This window comes from Anolis carolinensis, chromosome X (genome assembly GCF_035594765.1).
Source record: "Anolis carolinensis isolate JA03-04 chromosome X, rAnoCar3.1.pri, whole genome shotgun sequence".
Lineage (NCBI taxonomy): Eukaryota > Metazoa > Chordata > Lepidosauria > Squamata > Dactyloidae > Anolis > Anolis carolinensis.
The window spans coordinates 10639814-10655230 of record NC_085847.1 but is presented as its reverse complement, the minus strand read 5'-3'; the positions used below and the strand labels follow the sequence as shown (position 1 = coordinate 10655230).

At 40.2% G+C, this 15417-nt stretch overlaps 1 protein-coding gene across 3 annotated transcripts in view; it reads left to right on the top strand.

The window, feature by feature from the left end:
• The window catches only part of tmem132d (transmembrane protein 132D), a 230956-nt gene that overhangs the window by 189984 nt on the left and 25555 nt on the right, over window positions 1-15417 (top strand). For all 3 annotated transcript variants that reach the window (XM_008113638.3, XM_008113639.3, XM_008113640.3), the window contains one exon: window positions 3150-3293. In XM_008113638.3, the coding sequence (XP_008111845.1) occupies window positions 3150-3293 (144 nt within the window). The remainder of the gene's footprint in view (window positions 1-3149; window positions 3294-15417) is intronic.

The window sequence follows — 15417 nt, the reverse complement described above, 5'->3', positions numbered from 1 at the left end:
ACACTCGGTTTCCGCGACCGGCGTCTCACAGGACCCATCGTGCACAGATCTTCTGATAGCCAAGCAAAGCAATAATGTGACCCACACGTTCTTGTGAAATGTCGATTATGCTTGAAATTTCTCTCTGAGTGATATGATGATCGTCCTGAATCAATCTGTCAACCTTTTGCTTGTGAAACACTGTGGTTGCTTTCACAGGACGCCCAACTCTTTGTCATGCAAGTCAGATGTTCCCACCTCAACATCTTTAAACTTACTCGCCCAACGACGCACAGGACTTACATCAACACAATCCCCATAAACAGCTTGCATTCTCTGATGAATCTTCTTTGGGGTGACACCTTCTATTGTCAAGAATTCAGTGACTGCATGTTGCCTAAGTCGCATTGACTGACCATCTGCGCAGGGTTCCATACTTGGCACTTTAACAACACAACCGTTCAATGCTAAGGCTTCCCCATCTGCGCAGGGTTCCACGCTTTGCACTTTAACAACACAACCGTTCAATGCTAAGGCTTCCTGCCCAATGGAACTGTAGAGGAGAGTCTACTGAACAAGCCAGTACCTGCCGCACACCAGGACTGCCATCTGTTGAGGAGTTACGAAGGTGGAGGCATTACTTTTCATTCAACCCTCGTATTAATTTTTGCTCCCAAAGATGTGCTAGGTCTTATTTTTTGGTGATGACTTATTTTCGGATCCAAACAGGGTAGTATAAAATCTGCTTGAATTGTTCTACGCCACAGTGGTTCTCAACCTTCTTAATACCTTGACCCCTTAATACAGTTCCTTAGGTTGTGGTGACCCCCAACCATAACCTTATTTTCGTTGTTACTTCATAACTCTCATTTTGCTAATGTTATGAATCGTAATGTGAATACCTGATATGCAGGATATATTTTCATTCACTGGACCAAATTTGGCACATCAGTGTTCACATTTGGGCATATTGAGTATTCATGCCATGTTTGGTCCAGATCCCTCATTGTTTGAATCCACAGTGCTCTCTGGATGTAGGTGAACTACAACTCCAAAACTCAACGTCAATGCCCACCAAACCCTTCCAGTATTTTTTTGTTGTTCATGAGACTTCAGTGTGCCAGGTTTAGTTTAATTCCAACGTTGCTGGAGTTCAGAATGCTCTTTGATTGTAAGTGAACTATACATCCCAGCAACTACAACTCCCAAATGACAAAATAAATCCTCTCCCAACCCCACCAGTATTCAAATTTGGGCATATGGGGTATTTGTGCCACATTTGGTCCATCCTGCGTATCAGATATTTACATTACGATTCATAACAATAGCAAAATGACAATTATGAAGTAGCAACAAAAATAATTTTATGGTTGGGGGTCACCACAACATGAAGAACTGTATCAAGGGATCGCAGCATTAGGAAGGTTGAAAACCACTGTTCTAGGTTGTCTTTATCAGTTCATTCCTTTGCCAAGGCTATGGTTGTTCTTTGTCCTACTGTTGAACTAAAATAAAGAAGATCTATTGCGTGAAGAGGTTCAAAGATCCCTCCCCAGTTTCCTTCCATCTCTAACATATTAGAGTCTACGAGACAGTAGAAAAACCCAACTTCAGATTTTCTTCGTTTTCAATCCCTTCTGTTCTCTACCAGTAAAATCAGGTCAAACTTCAAAACCTTATATGGTGAACTATTCAGATGATAAATTTTCCACTTGAAGTATTGCACTTACGGAAGTCTCCATTCATAGGAACCAAATGAAATCAAGATATGCTTGTTCTACACATAGTCCTCTTTTTAAACCTTGAAACACCTTCAGATTGGAATAAGAACGAGACAATATGCACAAAAGCCAAGCTCGTTCTATTTTTATCCAGGGTGAAAATCAGTCGTAACTTCATAGGAGGCAATACAATTGCCTTTGAGTTGCGGTAGAATATAACACAGAGGGGAGAATTTGGTCCTAATTGGAACTTCAGGGGGTATTGATATAGTGTGAACCAAGCTGATCTGAAAATATCGCGTCAATTCTACGAGGGTTGAATGAAAAGTAGTGCCTCCACCTTCGTAACTCCTCAACAGATGGCAGTCCTGGTCTGCGGCAGGTACTGGCTTGTTCAGTAGACTCTCCTCTACAGTTCCATTTGGCGGGAAGCCTTAGCATTGAACGGTTGTGTTGTTAAAGAGTGAAGTATGGAACCCTGCGTAGGTGGGGAAGCTTTAGCATTGAACGGTTGTGTGGTTAAAGTGCGAAGTATGGAACTCTGCGCAGACAGGGAAGCCTTAGCATTGAATGGTTGTGTTGTTAAAGTGCGAAGTATGAAACCCTGCACAGACGGGGAAGCCTTAGCATTGAACGGTTGTGTTGTTAAAGTGTGAAGTATGGAACCCTGCGCAGAAGTTCGGTCAATGAGACTTAAGCAACGTGCAGTCATTGTATTCTTGACAGTAGAAGGTGTCACCCCAAAGGAGAATCATCCGAGAATGCAAGCTGTTTATGGGGATTGTGTTGATGTGAGTCCTGTGTGTCGTTGGGCGAGTAAGTTTAAAGATGTTGAAGTGGGAACATCTGACTTGTGTGACAAACAAAGAGTTGGACGTCCTGTGACAGCAACTACCAAGTTTCATAAGCAAAAGGTTGACAGATTGATTCAGGACGATCGTCGTATCACTCAGAGAAAAATTTCAAGCATAATCAGCATTTCACAAGAACTTGTGGGTCACATTATTGCTTTGCTTGGCTATCGGAAGATCTGTGCACGATGGGTCCTGTGTGACGCTGGTTGCGGAAACTGAGTGTCGACTTCTTCCGTGACGGCTTCAGAAAACTTGTTGGCAGAAATGTATCCAATTGTCTGGTGATGATGTGGAAAAGTGAATAGTGGTAGTTGAAGAGCACATTCTAAGGATTATTTCTGCGTTTGATTTATTAAAATATTCCCATCCAAACCCAAGTAACGAAGGTGGAGGCATTACTTTTCATTCAACCCTCGTATCATTGTTATGAACTTTTTTTTTAATTGCCAAAGTAATAGTAGGTCAGTATCTGGATTTGTCAATGAATACAAGCCATTATTTGCTGCAAATGTATTAATCGAACCACTGCGTCCTGTATGGCTAGGCTGCATTCTTTTCTACAGCCGGACAAATATTGTATCTCTTTTCTTTTTAGGAAGCTGAGATCTTGAACACGGCTATTCTCACTGGGAAAACTGTCGCCGTCCCTGTCAAAGTGGTCTCGGTGGAAGATGATGGAACTGTCACCGATCTTGTAGAATCAGTAGAATGCAGGTCCTCTGATGAAGATGTCATCAAGGTATGGATTTAAACATGAGAATTTTGCAACGACATCGATAGACGTTTCTAAACTGCAGCCATTTTTCGCTTTCCTGCTTTCAAATATATATATCTTCTATACACATAATAAAAGGGAGCAGGAAAGTGTTTATGAGTCAGAGGGGCAGTCGGAATCTGAGGAGGAGATTTTGCAAGTACCCACATTTCAGGAAAGGCGAAAGGAAACAGCAGAGACATTGTTCAGCTAGAATAGCTGCCAGAAATGAAGTTGAGTAATTGGAAATCGCCCTAGCAGCTGTGGGGGAATTCAGGGCTATAAATCAGAAGCAGGTGCAGTCAGCTTTTGCTGGTAACAAACTGACTCTAATGCCTAAGCCTTCGCTCCCCTTGTTCCTGCTTTGAGTCTGCATCTGGGAAGCTGCTCCCGAAATCATGAATCTATATATATAAAAGAGTGATGGCATCACGGCGACCCACAAAACAACAAAACTACAGGCCCCCCAACCTCGAAATTTGACAACACAACCCATCATCCACGCCTCTAGGTTGATACAACAAAAAGAAAAGAAAAATAAAGTCCTAATTAGAGAGAGAGGAATAATTGCTTTTATCCAATTGCTGCCAGTTAGAAGGCTAAGCTCCTCCAACTTGGTCTCCTAGCAACCCAATAAAAAATAATAAAAAACACTAAAAAATTAATACAATAAAATACTATAATAACAGAAAATAACTAAAAATTATACAAGAAAATAATAAAATATAATAAATAAAAATATAACTTACAATAAAATTAATAAAATAATGCAAATAAAGTCAAATAAAAATTACACAACAATTTTAAACCAATACCACCACCACTTTGTCACAGCAACGCGTGGCCAGGCACAGCTAGTGTGTGTGTGTGTGTGTGTGTGTGTGTGTGTGTGTGTGTGTGTATATATATATATATTCATGATTTTGGGAGAAGAAGTTTATACTTACCTATGGTTTCAATCCTACTTACGGTTGTAGCGATTATCCCCCCTACATGTGTTGCAGACTATTTCCCTCCCTTTATTCAATCGGTATTTATTTACACCAATATTCTACATTGCCTACTTCGCTATGATTGTATAATGTACTATATTTAGTATAGATCTTTATATGGAGGAAAAACTGTGCCTTATGGTACATAACCGATCAAATTAAAATCACCAATTTAAAATAAACTAAAAACACGACACTAAAATATTTTTCTGCTACAGCCTGTTAACAGCTGAAGGCCTCTCTTAATGAAAAGGTCATTGCCTGCTGGCAGAAAAAAAGAGAATATACTGATGGGGAAATGAGAGCAAGAGACAAAATACCGTATATAGTTGAGTATAAGCCAGCCCGAATATAAGCCGTTCAGGAGCCTCACTTGAGTATAAACAGGGGGCGCTAAGGCTGAAAAACCCGGCTTATAGTCGAGTATATACGGTAAGTGGATGCAACACGCTTTCTGTCTATTCGTGCTTTCCGTTTTCTTCTTCTTGGGTGGATATTTTTTTTACTCAAGTTTAAAACCTATTGTAAAAATCTCATCGTAATCTGACTACCAGTTTGTAGATGATGATGATAATAATAATAATAATAAGAAGAAGAAGAAGAAGAAGAAGAAGCTGATAAGGAGAAGACCTGGCTCTGGCTCACGAATGGGACCCTGAAGAAGAAGCCCAGGAGCAAGCCATCAGAACAAAGGCAATTAAGGCCAAGATCGAAAAATCAGCTGATGATACAAAGTGCAGACTCTGCAAGGAAACCGACGAAACCATTGATCATATCCTCAGCTGCTGTAAGAAAATTGCACAGACAGACTACAAACAGAGGCACAACCATGTGGCCCAAATGATTCATTGGAACTTATGCCTCAAGTACCACCTCCCAGCAGCAAAGAACTGGTGGGATCACAAACCTGCAAACGTATTGGAAAATGAACATGCAAAGATACTATGGGACTTCTGAATGCAGACTGACAAAGTTCTGGAACACAACACACCAGACCTCACAGTTGTGGAAAAGAACAAGGTTTGGATCATTGATGTCGCCATCCCAGGTGACAGTCGCATTGACGAAAAACAACAGGAAAAACTCAGCCGCTATCAGGACCTCAAGATTGAACTTCAAAGACTCTGGCAGAAACCAGTACAGGTGGTCCCGGTGGTGATGGGCACATTGGGTGCCGTGCCAAAAAATCTCAGCCGGCATTTGGAAACTATAGACATTGACAAAATTACAATCTGCCATCTGCAAAAGGCCACCTTACTGGGATCTGCACGCATCGTCCGAAAATACATCACACAGTCCAAGACACCTGGGAAGTGTTCGACTTGTGATTTTGTGATACGAAATCCAGCATATCTATCTTGTTTGCTGTGTCATAATACTGTAATAATAATAATAATAATAATAATAATCCAAAAATACATCACACAGTCCTAGACACTTGGGAAGTGTTCGACTTGTGATTTTGTGATACGAAATCCAGCATATCTATCTTGTTTGCTGTGTCATAAGAATAATAATAATAATAATAATAATAATAATAATAATAATAATAATCCAAAAATACATCACACAGTCCTAGACGCTTGGGAAGTGTTCGACTTGTGATTTTGTGATATGAAATCCAGCATATCTATCTTGTTTGCTGTGTCATAATACTGTAATAATAATAATAATAATAATAATAATAATAATAATAATAATAATCCAAAAATACATCACACAGTCCTAGACACTTGGGAAGTGTTCGACTTGTGATTTTGTGATATGAAATCCAGCATATCTATCTTGTTTGCTGTGTCATAATAATAATAATATTAATAATAATAATCCAAAAATACATCACACAGTCCTAGACACTTGGGAAGTGTTTGACTTGTGATTTGGTGATACGAAATCCAGCATATCTATCTTGTTTGCTGTGTCATAATAATAATAATAATAATAATAATAATAATAATAATAATAATAATAATAATAATATTTTTGTATCCCACCTCCATCTCTCCGAAGGGACTCGGGTAGGCTTACATGGGGAGAAGCCCGATCAACATAGTTAAAATTTAACAACATTAAAAAATCATAAAACAATATAAAACAACAGCAATATAACATAGTATAAAACAGCCATTGTTCTTGAGCTCCCTGGCCATTTGGCTCTCTTGGGGGGCAGGCAATGTCTTCTCCCACCGTGCTTCAACTCCACCCCATTAAATTTGCTCAGAATCCGTTCCAAAGTGTGTCTCAACCTCCTCCTCACACCTTTGGCTTGTTTCCAGCCCCATTGTATGCATACTAATCCTTCCGCACATAAAAATGAACTTGGGCAGCTTTAAAAGAAAATCTGGCACACTATATAAAAATCGTTGCAGGGTTTCCATTTAGCTTAACAGTTACAGATCCAGCCGTCATGCTGGCAATATCTGATTAAACACGCCTCACTCTGTGTCTTAATCCAGGTGCCTTTATAAATCTGCCACTGATTTGGAAAATGGATTTACTTAATGTAGCTTTAAAGAAAGGGAGGAAAGGGAGGAGGGGCCGCTTTGAGGCAAGGGCACATTTCATTCCTGATGAAGTTGGCGCTCATTTCCTGAAGCTGGAAAACGGAGAAGGCAGAAGAGCGGAATCCATTGTTTGTTTCTTACGTCTATATTTTGTCTTTCCTTCTGTGAATTAAAACCAGCAGGCAGGGCTAGCCTTCTCCCCACTTTTTTTTCTTAATGATCACGAGTTACATCAGTCTGAGACTGGCCTAAAGTCATGCAATTGTTTGGAGACAGGAAACTGCATCTTCCCATTCTCATTCTAACACCCAAAGCTTCACGCTGGCTCTCATTTTAGTGTTTACTATTCATTTAGGACTGTGGTTCCCAAAGTGGGCGCTACCGCCCCCTGGTGGGCGCTGCAGTGATCCAGGGGGCGGTGGTGGCACCTATTAGGACACAGGGGCGGGGCCAGAGGAGGACCGTGGCTTCTTCCCAAGAGCCCGAGACAGGGCTGAGCCTCTACACCTCTCCTGAGAGGTCTTTTAGGACTAAAGGGTGGGGCTAGGGGTGGCGGCGGGGCCTCTTCCCAAGAGCATGAGACAGGGCTGAGCCTTTATACCTCTCCTGAGAGGCCTTTTAGGACTAAAGGGTGGGGCTAGAGGTGGGGGCGGGGCCTCTTCCCAAGAGCATGAGACAGGGCTAAGAATCTATACCTCTCCTGAGGCACTTGTTGGGACACAGAGGGCGGAGCTAGGGAAGGGGGCGGGGCCTTTTCCCAAGAGTCCGAGACAGGGCTGAGCCTCTATACCTCTCCTGAGAGGCCTTTTAGGACTAAAGGGAGGGGCTAGAGGCGGGGGCGGGGCCTCATCCCAATAGCCCGAGACAAGGCTAAGAATCTATACATCTCCTGAAAGGCCTTTTAGGACTAAAGGGCGGGGCTAGAGGCAGGGGCGGGGCCTCTTCCCAAGAGCTCAAGACAGGGCTGAGCCTCTATATACTCCCCTGAGGCGTTTGTTAGAACACAGGGGCGGGGTATAGAGGTTCAGCCCCATCAGGCACTTGGGAAGAGGTCCCGCCCTCTTCTCTAGCCCCTCCCCCTGTGTCCTGGCAGGCACTGCAGGACAGGGATAGAAGCTCAGCCCTGCCTCAGAGCTCGTAACTCCGCCCATCCCAGTCCTGGCTGCCCATGTGTGGCCCCGCCCACCTCCCCCTCCCCCTCGCAGCCCTGCATCTTGGACTAGGGGAGAGGCTCAGCCCTGCCCTCTTCAGCAGGAGCCCCGCCCACCCCTCTAAGCCACGCCCCCTTTCCAGTCATATTTTTTTCTGGAAAGGGGGCAATAGGTCAAATAAGTTTGGGAACCACTGATTTAGAACAATAGCCAGTATATTTGGTTTGAAAATGAATGCCTGGGGGAGGTAATGGGCTGGATGAAGCAAAACAAATTGAAACTGAATCCAGATGAGACGGAAGTGCTTGCCATTAAAGGTCTGCATCTAGGGTTGGAGGTGTCTCAAACAGTTCTGGATGGAATGGATCCTGGATCCATCTCTCCAAATGTCAAGCCCAGGTAGATGTGAAGGTCAGGAGGGCTTCCTACCAGCTTCGGCTGATACACAAGAATTAGAAGATCTAAAGATGGTGCCCACTTTAGTAACCTCAAGATTGGACTTCTGCAATGTGCTTTATGTGGGGCTACCGCTCTACCAAGTTTGGAAACTCCAATGGTAGCCAGATTGGTTTCTAGAACATCTAGGGGTGAGTAATTGTTGCCAGTTCATTTCCGTACAAAGTGTACAAAGTACAAAGTGTTGGTTACAACCTCCAAAGCCCCACGTGGTTCATGTCCAGGTTACCTACAGGATGGCTTTCTCCCATACAATCAGACCCCAATGTACTCTGGAGGATGCTTACTCCAACCCGCCTGTTGACGAATCCTATTGAATTGGTTGTTGAATGGTTACTCAATGTGTGGGTAAATCCAGTTCATCCAATGGGTCTGTTCTGATCAGGATGAATTTAGGTCACTTCTTGTAAAAATGTCACGGTCTGTACCTGAAAGGCCAGCTAATGAAGAAATTTTGGCTTAGCCAGGTTGCCTCAATATGTCTGCCCTTTGTACAGCTGAACACACACACACTCTCTCGCACACAGAGCAAATACAAATAGACCGGATGATTGAACACAAAAAGGCAAACAACCTATCCAGTGCTCTTACTCGTTCATATAACAGGGCAAACATTTTCCAATAATGTACAGATTACAGGAATGCACAATATGTCCCTGAGATCAAAACCCAAAAATCTTGATCTTATCTTGAGGAGAAAATGGTTGGCTTTGGCCCGTTTATCATTTGAGGAGGAAGTAAATCGGGATTAACATCCTTAATCACACCTCCCAGTCGCTAGAGCTTGATTTGTGTCTTTACTTTTAAATAGTTTTGGTGTAACTTGTATGACTTCGACGTGAATGGTGTGGCTTCGACGTGACTAGTTTCGACGTGACATTCTGTTTTGTGGTTCTTCCACCTTCCTTCCTCTTCACCTTCCAATACCGCACTGCCTGACTACCGTATATACTCGAGTATAAGCCGACCCTAATATAAGCCGAGGCACCTAATTTTACAAGAAAAAAACTCGGAAAACTTATTGACTTGAGTATAAGCCGAGGGTGGGAAATGCAGTCAATTTCGTAATGAAAATAGATCCCAATGAAATTATTTTGAGGCATCAGTAGGTTAAAGGTTTTTCAATATTTACTGTATTTCAAAGAAAAACAGCAAACTAGCTCTGTAAGTGGGAAAGTAGGGTCAACAAAAACAATATGGTATTAACAATAACATAATAATAATAATAATAATAATAATAATAATAATAATAACAACAACAACAACAACAACAACAACAACTTCATTTGTACCCTGTCCTGGCCAGCTTCCAACATAGTAACAAGCAAAACATTAAATGCCTACATAAACAATGCAGAACTAGATATAGATCTATAATTATATATGCTAATTTCACATATGCATTTCCCCTGAAACGTTTGTAAATCCTCTCTTTATATATGTGCATTTTCCTCCTGCAATATTTACAAGCCCTATATATCTATATTCATATCTATCTATCTAGACATCTCTCTCTATATAGACACCGCATATACTCGAGTATAAGCCAACTCGAATATAAGCCGAGGCACCTAATTTTACCACAAAAAAACTGGGAAAACATTGACTCCAGTATAAGCCGAGAGTGGTAAATAAGCAATGTACCGTATATACTTGAGTATAAGCCGACCCGAATATAAGCCGAAGCACCTAATTTTACCACAAAAAAACCCGGGAAAACATTGACTCCAGTATAAGCCGAGATACCAATAAAATTACATTAATTGAGGCATCAGTAGTTTAAATGTTTTTGAATCTTTACATCAAACTGTAATTTAAGATATGACTGTTCAACTCTGATTAAATCATTATTTTCATCTTCTTCAATGTAAATGTGCTTATGTATCCTTTTAATAATAATAGTGAAATAATAAATGTAATAATAATAATTGCAGCAAAATAATAAATGTAATAATAGCATAAAATAATAAAGGTATTAATAATAATAAAAATGTAATAAATGTAAAAGTAACAACAATAATAGAGTAAAACTAGCTGTGCCCGGCCACGCGTTGCTGTGGCGAAGTCTGGTGGTATGGGAAATAAAGTATTGAGGAATTGGTGGTAGTTAAGGTAAAGGGTAAAGGTTTTCCCCTGACGGACCTTAGCCTTCTAACTGGCAGCAATTGGATAAAAACAATTATTCCTCTCCCTCTAATTAGGACTTTATTTTTCTTTTCTTTTTGTTGTATGAACGTAGAGGCATGGATGAGGGGTTGTGCTGCCAAGTTTAGTGTTTCTGGGGTGAGTAGTTTTGTTGTTTTGTCCTAGGCCAAAATTTCATTACCCTTTTATATATAGATATTATATATAATAGAAATATACCATTATAATAGTGTATTATTATTATATTGTATGACATTATAATATTTAATATTATATGCATATATAATATATTATATTATTAGTATAGCATAATATGATTATTATATATTATTATATTGTTATTATTAATGTAATAATAATAATTAATAGAGTAAAATAATAAATGTAACAATACCAATAATAATAGAGAAAAATAATAAATATACCATATATACTTGAGCATAAGCCGACCTGAATATAAGCCCACCAGGACCCTCACCTGAGTATAAGCCGAGGAGGTTTTTTTTCAATCCTAAAAAAGGGCTTATACTCGAGTATATACAGTAATATAATAAAAAATATAAAAGTCACCAGAAGGGCCATGGCTAAGGCTCCGACCCTGAGAAGACAGCGCAAGGGAGGTTTCAAATATAAGGAAGCTATCTAGACTAACCTCACAAACTATACACAAAATACTAATGTCCTCTAACTAAATGAGGATTTAACAGGAGTAAATAGACATGACACAGCCAAGCTTCTTGGTTAAAAGGCATTCTGTCCAGGTGGGCTTGAGCCCACCAACCCGTTTGGGTTTGCGGTTGACCTCTGCAAATATATATAGGACTAGCTGTGCCCGGCCACGCGTTGCTGTGGCAAAGTCTGGTGGTATGGGAAATAAATTATTGAGGAATTGGTGGTAGTTAAGGTAAAGGGTAAAGGTTTTCTCCTGACATGAAGTCCAGTTGTGTCCAACTGCACACTGAAGTGAATTACATGGCAGTGTAGAGTCAAGATAATCCAGTTCAAAGCAGATAATATAAGATTATAAATGGGTTATATAGCTGTGTGGAAGGGCCTTGAGTCTACACTGCCATATATTGTAATCCAGTTCAAATCAGATAATCTGTAGTTTATAGGCAGTGTGGAACAGGCCTAAGTGAGGCCTAACTCTGCCTGTCCCCTGGGCTGAGTCGTTTGCTAGGAGAAAAAGAAGAAAATGTTATAGGCAGTGTGGAAGAGGCCTAAGTGAGGCCTAGCTCTGCCTGTCCCCTGGGCTGAGTGGGTTGCTAGAAGAAAAAGAAGAAAATTTTATAGGCAGTGTGGAAGAGGCCTAAGTGAGGCCTAACTCTGCCTGTCCGCAATTGGATAAAAACAATTATTCCTCTCCCTCTAATTAGGACTTTATTTTTCTTTTCTTTTTGTTGTATGAACGTAGAGGCATGGATGAGGGGTTGTGCTGCCAAGTTTAGTGTTTCTGGGATGTGTAGTTTTGTTGTTTTGTCCTAGGCCAAAATGTCATTACCCTTTTATATATATAGATCGGTGCCTTCTTAACTCTGCCGAAATGTCAGTCTGAGTGTGCCGAGAGGGTCAGGGAGCAGTGAAAGCAAACGGGTGGAAGGCGCTGCATTTCACATCTCATTAGTACCTCCACTACAATGTTTACTGCAAAATCCCAAGCAGGTAATGGTCATTTGCTTGGCTGTGGGAATCGGAGGAAGCTGCCCTAATGACCTGTTTTGCAAGGCTATTAAGTGGCCATGGTCTCCTGACGTCTTAAATAATTGGGGGGTTTCTGGCGCTGATGGCTGGTAATGTTATTTTTAAGCTCTTTAAGGAGCTGGATGGTGCGTTTGTGAGAGCCAATTAGTGATTCTGGGGAAAAGAAGGTCAGTTTTGATCTCAGTTTGCATTGCAGCATAGGAATAAATTGTGGCCCTCTTTCTCATGATAAAACAATAAAACAAGGAACGAGTCCATCCACCGGGGAACAGAAGAACCCATTGAATTTCATTTCCTAAGTGACAGTTTTTAGGAAATGGTACAAGGAAGTGGCATTTTCATGGCACTGAATTTCGAACACAATAGTCAATTTCTCCAAGTTGTGCTGTTGCTAAGTTTAACCACTTTGTTGTATCCCTTGCAGGCGTCGTATTGTTCTGGTGTCAGTAAGATAGAGTCCATTCTGAGTTTTTGCCAAAAGTTGAAAGAAGCCGTCCCAAGTACTGAACTTGAATGTGTTGTTGGCCAGGATCACAGGGTTGTTGTATGTTTTCTTGGCTGTATGGCCATGTTCCAGAAGCATTCTCTCCTGACATTTCGCCCACATCTATGGCAGGCATCCTCAGAGGTTGTGAGGTATGGAGAAACTAAGCAAGGAAGGTTTATATATCTGTGGAAGTTTCTGGGTGGGGGGAAGAACTCTTCTCTGTTGGAGGCCAGTGTAAATGTTGTAATTAATCACCTTTGTTAGCATTAAATGGCCTTCCCAGCCTCACATCATGGCCTGGGGAATATAATAATAATATAATAATAATTTTATTTTTATACCCCGCCACCATCTCCCCAGAGGGACTCAGGGCGGCTTACAGATATAAAACAAGCATACAATGGTATCAAATGCAAAAAACACACAAATAAAATTAAAAGGCATAAAACAAAATCACAATCATTGTAAGACACATGTTAAATAAATAAAATCATAAAATGAACTGGGCAAAGTGCACTGAGTGAAACTTGTAAACATGAAAGAAGTTAAGGTGCGATAAGATCACTCCTTTGTTCAGAGTTGTTAGCTGCCCCCTGATTGATTCCTGCCTGGAATTCTTCTGTTTTCAGAGTGTTGCTTCTTATTTACTGTTCTGATTTTGGAGTTTTTTTTTAATACTGGTAGCCAGATTTTGTTCATTTTCGTGGTTTCCTCCTTTCTGTTGTTGTGAATTTCAATGGCTTCTCTGTGTCATCTGATATGATAGTTGTTGGAGTCGTCAAATATACTGTTCTCAAATAATATACTGTGTCCAGGTTGGTTCATCAAGTGCTCTTCCCCCCACCCAGGAACTTCCCCAGATATATAAACTTTCCTTGCTTAGTTTCTCCATACGTCACAACCCCACATCTATGGCCGGCATCCTCAGAGGTTGTGTCATATCTCATAACCTCCGAGGATGCCTGCCATAGATGTCCCCAAATCCTCACAGACTATGGCACAAAGTAGTTGGTGTTTCCATCTACCCCAGAAGGTAATTTATTTGAGCACGGCTTCAATATTATTTTGCAATTAGTCTAGCAGAAGTGCAAATAAGCTGCTACCACATCTGTGAATGCCGAATGCAGTTGGTGACCATCCTCAGATAATTAATGTTTGCATGATTTGCATAACACATTTAGCTGATGGCACTATTTACTCGGAGACATTGGTCCTTTTCTGCATTACATTTGGAGATACGTTTTTTTTCTCTTCACGGCAATTTCGTTCTCCAGACTCCGATGTAGATAAACGGCTGTACAAACCAAGAAAGAAGTCAACAGGCTAGTGGCCAGGTACCCGAAGGAAAAAAAAACAACGTGTGTTGGAGAATAGCTCTTAACACAGACTGTCCGGTTGGGGTTGAAATGAACATTACTGGAAATGGGGTGGGGGAAGGAAAATCAATATAGAATGACTGAGTTGGAACATTCTGGATGAAGGCATGTCTGATGTGCCAGAACTTTGAATAGGATCAATACGGCAACATTTGGTTGTCATTTCTGCTGGTGTGCCTCCAATTCTGAAAGATAAATGCATATACAGGCAGAGCCCAAGTTAGGTTTGTTCTTTAGTTGAATATGTATGTAAGCCAGAACAGGTACATTTTAATAATGTAACTCCAGCCATGTATGTACCGTATGTACTCGAGTATAAGCCGACCCGAATATAAGCCGAGGCACCTAAATTTACAACAAAAAACCTGGGAAAACATTGACTCCAGTATAAGCCGGGGGTGGGAAATTTCAGAAATAAAAATAGATACCAATAAAATTACATTAATTGAAGCATCAGTAGATTCAATGTTTTTGGATATTTACATAAAGTTCAGATTGAAGATAAGACTGTCCAACTCTGATCAAATCATTATTCTCATCTTCTTCAATGTAAATGTGCTTATGTATTCTTTTAATAATAATAGAGTAAAATAATACATGTAATAATAATAATAATATAATAACAAATACAGGAAAATCATACAAGTACAGTAGAGTCTCACTTATCCAACATAAACGGGCTGGCAGGATGTTGGATAAGCGAATATGTTGGATAATAAGGAGGCATTAAGGAAAAGCCTATTAAACATCAAATTAGGTTATGATTTTACAAATGAAGCACCAAAACATCATGTTAGACAACAAATTTGGCAGAAAAAGTAGTTCAATAAGCAGTAATGTTATGTTGTAATTACTGTATTTACGAACTTAGCACCAAAAATCACGATTTATTGAATACATTGACAACAAAAAAGCGTTGGATAATCCAGAACGTTGGATAAGCGAGTGTTGGATAAGTGAGACTCTACTGTAATAATAAATAGAGTAAAATAATAAATGCAATAATAATAATAATAAGATCAGAGTGAAATAATAAATGTATTAATAATAATAATAAAAATAGAGTAAAATAAATGTAATAGTAGCAACAATAATAGAGAAAAATAATCAATGTAATAATACCAATAATAATAGAGAAAAATAATAAATTTACCATATATTCTCGAATATAAGCTGACCCAAATATAAGCCAACTAGGACCCTCACCTGAGTATAAGCCGAGGGGGGCTTTTTCAGTCTTAAAAAAGGGCTGAAAAACTAGGCTTATACTCGAGTATATACAGTACATTTTAATAAT